At 37.0% G+C, this 10,503-nt stretch overlaps 1 protein-coding gene across 3 annotated transcripts in view; it reads left to right on the top strand.

Moving 5' to 3' along the window:
• Positions 1–202: 202 nt before the first annotated feature.
• The window catches only part of LOC105443295, a 41,454-nt gene continuing 31,153 nt past the window's right edge, over positions 203–10,503 (top strand). For 2 of the 3 annotated variants that reach the window (XM_030992732.1, XM_030992731.1), the window contains exons 1-5: positions 203–236; positions 5,461–5,741; positions 6,938–6,989; positions 8,683–8,963; positions 10,215–10,266. In XM_030992732.1, coding sequence (XP_030848592.1) covers positions 5,462–5,741; positions 6,938–6,989; positions 8,683–8,963; positions 10,215–10,266 — 665 coding nt within the window. In that variant the 5' untranslated portion in view covers positions 203–236; position 5,461. The remainder of the gene's footprint in view (positions 237–5,460; positions 5,742–6,937; positions 6,990–8,682; positions 8,964–10,214; positions 10,267–10,503) is intronic. The other variant, XM_030992733.1, reaches the window with a different exon arrangement.

Genomic DNA, 10,503 nt, shown 5'->3' with positions numbered 1-10,503 from the left:
TATTTTCTTCAAACATCAATAAAACGTACAGGTTAAACGTAAAAAGGAAGATTTTTATTACAGAAAAATCTAGAAACCGACTGAAGCTAAGTTGCATTATGAGTTTGCGCCTGCGCGAATGACGTTGTTGACGTTATCGCGATTGTGCAGATTTCTTAAGCCTAGCTTTGAAGGCTTAAATTCTATTTAACCAGGGTGTGACGTGTGAGACCTTAGCTCCCTGATTTAACTAACAGGTGAGATCAGATATTCATTGTGATATAGAAAGAACCCAACTGAGGGTATACAAATTAATAACAATGACATATCAGCTGTGCTGAGCTGTGTTGACTCACTGTTGTTGTCTGATGTGGTGGTGTGAACAACTACAACTTAAGTTAAGTGTGTTGTGTATAATTGAACCTTGAATCCAATGATAAAGGAAGTTGTATATACGATAAGAAGGAAGTATATACGTATATACGATATAGGGACGTTACAAAAAAAATTAAATCTCAGAATTCAAGCTCTTGCTTTATGCCATTAGACATGCAGAGCTTGATAAGACCTTTTATCTGATGCCTCATTCATCCTAATGTAATAGCCCCAGTAATAAGAAAGTTATGCCAATTTTAAACGCCCGGAAATCATGTATTTAATTGCTTTGTTTTCCTTTGTTTTTAAACCAAAAGTTGTGATCTCAAATGTGACCGAAAGATTCTATTTCATTACATATAATCGCCCCAAAATGTATGTAAATACACAAAAAATGCTAATTCGGCCGTCATTTATGCATGACATTTTCACATTCCTCATAAAAAAAAACATATTTCTAATCGATAGATTTTGCTGAAATTTCACCAAAAGCAAATTCACATGTTAACCAATCATCCTAGATACTTTTTTTCAAATCCTGTAGGTGGGATCAGGGTACAGAATGGCACTAAACACGGCTCTTGTGAAACAGTGCCGCAAAACAAACTGCCGAAAACATAAATCATAAAAAGTTTAGTATGAAATGAAAGATAACAATGTCATTCTTCTCATCCAATAGAAATCATGAAACAAAAATCTAATCAGCCCATCAAAAGATCACATTTACCTAGGCTATCCAAATTGGTCTCCAATAGTGCATAACAGCCCCATGGCAGAAACCTTCATGGCGAAAGCACACACATTGTAACGTACCTATACGATATAAAGGAAGTTGTATATACGATAAGAGGTTGTATGACAAAGGAATTTACAAATTAAAACATATTCTGGAAAACGATGGTAAACTAAAAAGTGACAGGCATTTTATCGATTTAGGTGTTGAAGTAAATGAAATTGAAAAGATCAAGCACTTTTATGCCTGTTTACCAGTTTGTTGGAAAAATAATTTTAGAAAGGGAGAAGAAAAAAATAATTCTGGAACTGATTTCACTTTGGGGAAGAAAACAACTAATATAGCTGATCTAAAATCAAAACAAATTTATGTACAATTAATAAAGAAAGATGATTTTAAACCTTTGGTTTTTGAGAGAATTGGAAGGAACTATGGTTTTTCCTGTAAGGAAATAGAAAACATATTTTTAAGACTAAGACAGTGTACACTTAACAGTCGATTAAGAGAGTTTCAGTTCAAACTTATACATAATATATTATATACAAACCATCACCTCTTTCGTTTTGGTCTTGTCTCGACTAACTTATGCTCATTTTGCGAAAAAGATGAAGAAACATATAAACATTTATTCTATACTTGTGAATTTGCACAATCAGTGTGGGGAATGTGCACGAGATTTTTAGACTTTGAAATACATAACTGCATGTAGTTTGGAGGAAATTCTGTATGGGAAAGAGGAGAGAAATAAAGGAAAATATCAATTAATGAATCATGTTTTAATTCTTGTTAAATATCTGATTTATAGAAATAGAGAACTTAAAAAACCACCCTCTTTTAATGAAATAAAGAATAGTATAATAGGGGATAAAGTAGAAGAAAGGAAATTGGCAGCAATGAGGGGAACTCTCACTATTCATTTTCTAAATGGGAAAACCTGAGTATTAGACAAACAATTGGAACCCAGAGCCAGTCATCCACCAGTTAAGAGGGGGGGGGGGGGGGGGGGGAGGGGATAAGGGAGAGGTCGGGTAGGGTAGGGTTAACAAAAAGAGAAAACTTTTCTCTCAGGACAACAGTATAAAAAGAAGTATAAGTTGCTACATTGTTAAAACAAAATTTTTGGATTATACAACTGCATATGTTTTCTTTAAAAATATGAATTTTTGTTTCAAATATGATGTATAGGAACTAACTATGTAAGTTTCTTTTGAAGCCGTTTGTAAGACAAAAATTTATACTGATTTATAATGTCATCACATTTGCAGTGAGAGTTACATACCCAGGTCGAAAATCCCATAGAGACCAATAGAGACCATTAGAAAAATTCTATTGGTCTCTAATGGTTTCTGTTGGAGTTTATTGGTTTCTGTTGGACCCATAGAATTGAATCCCATAGAGACCATTCAAACCATCAGAAACCAATAGAAACCAATAGCACCCATAGAAACCAATAGAAATAGAAACCAATAGGACCAATAGAAACCAATAGGACCAATAGAAACCAATAAGACCAATAAACACCAATAGGACCAATAGGACCAATAGAAACCAATAGGACCAATATAAACCAATAAGACCAATAGAAACCAATAGAACCGATAGGACCGATAGGACCGATAGGACCAATAGAAAACCAATGAGACCAACAGAACCCAATGGACCAATAGAAACCAATAGGTCCAATAGAAACCAATAGAAACCAACAGCTAAATCTATCTCATGCATATTCATGATTACTTTATACGTGTTCACAGAAAGTTACATTTATCATTGATTTGTTAAGCAACTTATGACAATGTACATCAATTTTGTGATTTTTATTTTCTTTCGGCGACTAATGACCAATAGATTATTTGTTTAATCATGTTACAATTTCATTCATATTTTAGCAATAGATATATTGATTATAATGATTACTAACCAAGAAACAATTCATGTATGTTTATTATATAGAATAGTACAGCCTTCAGTTAAAATAAAGGATAATCTTAAACTCACTCCAAGTGATCTATGTGATGGAGTTAATGCAATTGAGATTAGAATATACTTTTGGGGGGGGACAGTTGCTAAAGTCGATTTTGATTTATCATTATTGATTTACTAATAGAAGCCATCGGGACTTCTGGTTTCAATAGGGAATTCAGAATATGGGACCATTAGGAACCCATAGAAAGATCTCTAATGGACCAACAGGAAACCATAGAAAATATCTAATGGACCAACAGAAACCCATATAAGACATGGGTGGATGCTGGTCCAATAGAAGTTTTATGTTGGTCCATCAGCATTTCTTTCTGTGGGTTTGTGTTGGTCCAATAGATATTTTCTAATGGTTTCTGTGGGTCTATTATTTCACTTTCCCTATTGAAACCATTAGACACCAATAGCTCTAATGGTTTCTGATGGTCCAATAGGATCGGATCCTAATGGAATTTCGACCTGGGTATGATGATTGTAATTTGTACTATGATTATAATTTGTTTCAAGAGAGAAAAGAATAAAAACTGACAATAAAAAAAACTCTAAAAAATAGCAAACTTGTCTAGAATTATAAAGCAGAAAAATCGGCGCTAGTTCAGAAGTATATCCAGAAATTGACCCGTAACTCCGGCGTGGAGATACCCTACTAAAACATACCCAATAGCCAGGATAGCAAGTAATTATTCATCAAATGATGGTCATTATTTAATAGTTGTTAGATCGAGAAATCTATGTTTCTTACCTGTTTCGTGTCATTTGGGGGAAGTATTTTTCGTAAAAACGTTGATATTAGTATACACTTTCTCACAGGTTTCATGGCAAACCGCTGCACAACAACACAAGTGCATACAGATGGTGGGTCATGGGCAGTGATATCAGATTTTCAAAATCTTACACATTTTTTTGAGATAGCGAACTTATAGCTAGGTCACACATTAACTCCAGGAACCTCCAATGGCGGCATGTCAGAGCTTCCTGGAGTTAGTCACACGTCAACTCTTGTCTCTCACAGTCTCAGTCTCATTCTAACTCTGTGTATCAATATGTGGGACATTTACTAATTCAGTTACAATCATGTACTGTGCCGTCTTGTTTTACTTGAGTACTTTAGGGTGTGGCGAATATCAAACAAGGGCTAGGTGATAATATGGAATATCATTATGATATATGATTATTATTCTAGGCCTACATGTATATATATAGGCGCATGTAGGCTTAGCCTCAATTGGCACTAAAAACCTAACATAGTTTCTAATCGCCCTTTTCCACACCCGACGAGTCTTGCGCTGAAGGATCAGGAGATCGAAGTGTCGGACATATTTAATTATATCCATAGTCATATAGACAAGTCAGACACGACGTTAATGATGAGCCTGCCAGCTGGGTTCACTTTGTCACTGACCCTTCTTTCTACTACAAAGCACTTTGAAATTGGTCAAGGAGTGATAGCAGGGCTGTCAACTTTGGGGAGCTGTTTCAAGAAAGATCGTTTGCAATTCTTTTTGGCTCAACGGAGGGGGGGGGGGCTGTTGAGCAAAATAATTGCATACAATACGGTACGCTGGTTCATTTTACATGTTTGGCGGGAGGTTTTTTCAGCTTGTAGTGGGAGACTCTCGCCACCACGCTCTTCCTCCCACTCTCCCACAATCTCCCGGTTTATGAAGGAACCTCCCGCCAAACGTGTAAAATGAACCAGCGTACGTATTGTATGCAATTCTTATTTTTGCTTACCGGGGGGAAGGGGGCAAGTAGTGAGCACTCAAATAATTTTTTTTTACTCAACACCCTCCACCCCCCTGTTGAGCCAAAATAAAATTACATACGATCTCCCTCGAAGCAGCTCCCAAAAGTTGACAGCCCTAATTTAGTCTACAGCAGTCCTTATGAAAAGTGGTCCCTATTATGATTAGCGACTGTGGTAAATTGTCTATGGATTCCTCACTATTTATAAGAGCCCCTATTCATAAAGGATTGCTATTCATTTTGTCACGCATCATGGATAGCGGTCCTTAAAAACTCCTTATGAATAATGGTCCTTATGGATAGCGAGCTTGACCCCTATAGACAGAAGGCTTTTATAGAGAGGTGGCCACTATGACATGTTTGACTGTATCCTGATACAGGAGTTCAGTCACTTCACCATCATTTCAAAGGTTTAGGGTTCAAGTCCCTGCTAAGCACTGACATCTTTTGGGAAGATATTAATCTACCATTTGCCATTACCTACTCAATGAATGTTTTGGCATTGTCTGTTTCGCTGCTTTGCTGTAACCTCGTTAAGCACTAATCAGCATCATGCAACTGGAAGTTGATAATATTAATTTTTAAATTATGATTTGTAAATAATGTTAACAGCTTATATTTTGCTACCGGTATATATTTTATTTTAGGATGGCGTCATTTGACCCTAAAACACGTTTAGATGCTCGGGAGCTTGACTACATCATCAACCAGCTGGACCTTCGGCAACTCATCAGACTGGAACAGAACCTCTATATACATGAAGTGCCATTTGAAGTATTGGAAAGGCAGTACAATGAGAACGTAGATGCTCTCAGTGGAATGCTCTTCACATGGCACTCCAACCAAAACCCAGCCAATGAGAGAAGGTTGATGGTAAACGCTTTGCTTCGGACCTGCCTAATTAGCCTTGCAGAGACAATCGAAATGGGTAAGTTGTTGAATTAAATTGAATTTATTTTCCTCATAAAATGAAATAATAGTGTACAAAATTAACTTGGTTTTCCCCTGCAATACCAAAGCAAATGGGTACATAAAGTAAATAAATTACAAATTGAAATTGAAATGAAGTTAAAAACTACAACGCTTTTACTAATTCTTAAACACATACAATTTTACTCATAGGCACACAAAAATGCCTGACTCATATTCTTTACTTGAATGTATTGCTCAATAAAAGTGACGTAGGCCGGCCTACATGTATATCTTTTTTGTTGTAAAAGGATGTTGTAACTGAGTTACACGCCCACACCGGGAGGAGTCTCACAAATTCAACACTCTTGGCCATTGTTACAAATTAAGATATTTTCCATTAGTCTTTGTTGGCATTAGTGTTATTCTTGATATAATTTCGTAGCTATAGGAACAGGAAAGTCTTGAGGTCTGACATGATCATTGGCATAGGGTCTTGGCACTCCTGATTGTGGAAGGTTATTCCACAGCAGTTTAGGTCCAGAGAGTCCAGAGTGAGGTCCAAGTTGTGCGACTGAGAGTTTCTGTCAATCGAGCTTGTTTTGCTCATTCTAGACTGTGGCTACTCAGACTACTTTCTACAAATATAAGATGGTGGTACTTAACTTTTTGGCACTGCAAATCCATCAAACTTTTTTCTTCAGCTGTTTGCACCCAGAAAATAGCTGGACATATCATTCTGTGCTGCCCGGGAGAATTGAAAAACTGAAATTTCAGTCAAATTGGCCATTTCTTTATAATTGCTGAATGAAATTTAAATGAATGATATCAGCAATTCATCTATCAGCAATTGATGTTTATTATGATGATGATTATTATTTGTATTGCACTGTTGATAGCTTCTTGTATAGTCACTGGTATTCGCCTCCAAAAGGCACTAATGGCACTTGCTCTATAATGTATCTTAATGTTTGAAGTTAATTCGGACAATGAATTAGGTCTTGAAATTGAAAGGAGAAAATGATTTTTATTTTGAAGGGAACGTACTTTGTTTGAACTCTTTCAGAATCATTGGGGGAAAATAATGGGAAAAGGAGTTTGACATTTGGTGCTCCATGAATCAGTGTATTAAACTACAGTAAACATATCCATTTAGAGCTGGAATCATACACTTGTGAATACTCACCAATGATCTTAATTCCCTTCTCATTGCAGGTGATCAGCATCATGCAACTGGAAATGCAGTAGCTTCAAATTTGAATATGGGGTGAGATCTAATAGTTAAACTTTGTAGAAAATTAGAAAGGTATGATTTTCTTTTCTATTGTCTTTTCATTGTTTACAATGTTTCTAGGCCCACAGGCTACGCTCAAGAAACTTCTCGAAAGCTTGTACAATTATATAAATATGGACTGGCCTTGAGGGAGATACCGCATAATATTTCCCAAACTATAGACTCATATTGGCCCGAGTCAAAGACGAGAGCAATATGAGTCTTGTGAGGGCAATATATGTGGTATCTCCCGAAAGTTAAGCCAGTCAATATTGTTATTATTATCCAAATCAGACATCTAGAGCAAATACATACACGACAATATCAAAAAGCTGAAAAAACTTTGTCAAACCAGCTAGTACTGTGCATCCAGTGCTTGCAAAATTTTTGATACACTGCAAACAGTGTGTGTCTTTGGTGTGATTAATACGTCACAATAGAGAGTGCGCAAAGTGCGCAGGTTCTCGTACGCATAATAGATGCGCGTTGAAAATGACAAAATACGGCGCGGTGAATATGAGACTTTATTTCATGCTTTTTTAACACGTAATAGTCCATAAGCTTTTCATGAGAGGGTAATATGGTCTCATATTTACTGATTAGCTCTTTTAGGATTACAAGAAGTGTAATATGATTTTGTAAAACCACTGCAGCTCAGATGTCTGATACGGGTAATAATGTGCTTTAATTCTGTTCCTGTTTAGCATACCATCCTTTGGACCATGAAACAATCCTAGCACTATACAGCCTGGCCATTACAATTGCTTGTATCTTCCAAACTTCTCAAGAAGTTATACAATTCGCCATCAGTATCAACTGCATTTTTAGTGATGCATATTTGGCTTGTAAATCAAATCATCAGGTCATCACATCTGGCCGGGTGCATGGTCGCATTACACGACCTTTTGTGAAATGAAAGCAGAAGATGATGCAACCTGTCATAGAATCACTGTAGGTTTGTTTACAAAATTGAACCAGACCATTTGTAGATGAGAGGGGTTGAAATTTATTTCACAAACATTTTGTGAATAAAGGGGCATGTTTTCACAAAAGGTCAGGGAACACAACCACCTGACCCTACGTGATGATTTAAACTTCAAAGTAAGCTTGCACTGCTGCACATGCCATGTACAGTGTGTTCAACCCTCTAGAGCTTTATAATTTGCCACCAGTATATATATTCTTTTGGTATGGTGTCTCTGGACCCTCAAACACCTCTAAACACCCTAGAGATCAGCTACATGAGCAAGCTGTTTGGTCTACATGTATATGACTGCAGAGCTACATGTAATAAGAGCTTGAAGTCGGGGCTGTCAACCCTCCCGCATTTGGAGGAAGTCTCACGCCACCACGCTCATTCTCCCGCCGTCCCACCAGGTCGTAGTGGGAGACTCCCGCCAACATGCCCTCCCTCCTGCTTTGATGTAGAATCTCCCGGTAAATGAAAAAATCTCCCATGTTAACCACAATTTTATCTTCTTTCTTTTTTCCTGAAGGGCAGGGGTGGGGGGAGGGGGTTGGTGTTGACTATAAAAAAGAGATTTTATTTTTTAGTGCTCACGATCTCCCTCGAAGCAGTTCCCCAAAGTTGACAGCCCTGTTGAAGTTAATGATATTATTATAAAATTATGATTTGTAAATAATGCCAATAGCTTATATTTTGCTACCGGTATATATTTTGTTTTAGCATGGCGTCATTTGACCCTGATGCACCTCTAGATGCTCGGGAGCTTGACTACATCAGCAAGCAGCTGGACGTTTTCGACGTCATCCACCTCAGTCGAAGCCTCCGTATAGGGACCCCAGTAGCGGACTTGGTGAGGCAGTACCGTGAGAACAACCATCATGCTTGCAGTGAAATACTCAACACATGGAACTCCAACCAAGACCCAGCCAAGGGGAGAAGGTTGATGATACAAGCTTTGGAAGACAGCGGGCTAACTAGCCTTGCAGAGACAGTCCGATTAGGTAAGTTGTTGAATTAAGTTGAATTGATTTTACACATAACATGAAATAATAATGTACAAAATCGATACAACGAAATGAAGTGGAGAGATTTTAAAAAATGTATAAATACTTATCTAGGTTTTCCCCCTCCAAGCAATAACAAAGCAAATAGGTACATAAAGTAATTAAATTTCTAATTGAAATTGAAATGAAGTTAAAAACTACAACTCTTTTACTAATTCTTAAACACATACAATTTTACTCATAGGCACACACATACATTAAAAATGCCTGACTCATATTCTTTACCTGAATGTATTGCTCAATAAAGGTGACGTAGGCCTACATGTATATCTCCTTTGTTGTAAAAGGATGTTGTTACAGTGAGCTACATGCCCACACCGGGAGGTGTCTCACAAATTCAACACTCTTGGCCATTGTTACAAATTAAGATTATTTTCCATTAGTCTTTGTTGGCATTAGTGTTATTCTTGATATAATTTCGTAGCTAGGAACAGGAAAGTCTTGAGGTCTGACATGATCATTGGCATAGGGTCTTGGCACTCCTGATTGTGGAAGGTTATTCCACAGCAGTTTAGGTCCAGAGAGTCCAGAGTGAGGTCCAAGTTGTGCGACTGAGAGTTTCTGTCAAGCGAGCTAGTTTTGCTCATTCTAGACTGTGGCTACTCAGACTACTTTCTACAAATATAAGATGGTGGTACTTAACTTTTTGGCACTGCGAATCCATCAAAAAAATTTCTTCAGCAGTTTACACCCAGAAAATAGCTGGACATATCATTCTGTGCTGCCCGAGAGAATTGAAAAACTGAAATTTCAGTCAAATTGGCCATTTCTTTAATTGCTGAATGAAATTTAAATGAATAATATCAGCAATTGATCTATCAGCAATTGATGTTTATTATGATGATGATTATTATTTGTATTGCACTGTTGATAGCTTCTTGTATAGTGCTGGTATTCGCCTCCAAAAGGCACTAATGGCACTTGCTCTATAATGTATCTTAATGTTTGAAGTTAATTCGGACAATGAATTAGGTCTTGAAATTGAAAGGAGAAAATGATTTTTATTTTGAAAGGAACTTTGTTTGAACTCTTTCAGAATCATGGGGGGGGGGGAATAATGGGAAAAGGGGTTTTACATTTGGTGCTCCATGAATCAGTGTATTAAACTACAGTAAACATATCCATTTAGAGCTGGAATCATACACTTGTGAATACTCACCAATGATCTTAATTCCCTTCTCATTGCAGGTGATCAGCATCATGCAACTGGAAATGCAGTAGCTTCAAATTTGAATATGGGGTGAGATTTAATAGTTAAACTTTGTAGAAAATTAGAAAGGTATGATTTTCTTTTCTATTGTCTTTTCATTGTTTACAATGTTTCTAGGCCCACAGGCTACGCTCAAGAAACTTCTCGAAAGCTTGTACAATTATATAAATATGGACTGGCCTTGAGGGAGATACCGCATAATATTTCCCAAACTATAGACTCATATTGGCCCGAGTCAAAGACGAGAGCAATATGAGTCTTGTGAGG

This window comes from Strongylocentrotus purpuratus, unplaced genomic scaffold (genome assembly GCF_000002235.5).
Source record: "Strongylocentrotus purpuratus isolate Spur 01 unplaced genomic scaffold, Spur_5.0 spur5_scaffold_20, whole genome shotgun sequence".
Lineage (NCBI taxonomy): Eukaryota > Metazoa > Echinodermata > Echinoidea > Camarodonta > Strongylocentrotidae > Strongylocentrotus > Strongylocentrotus purpuratus.
This window is presented reverse-complemented; position numbering and strand designations above follow the sequence as displayed.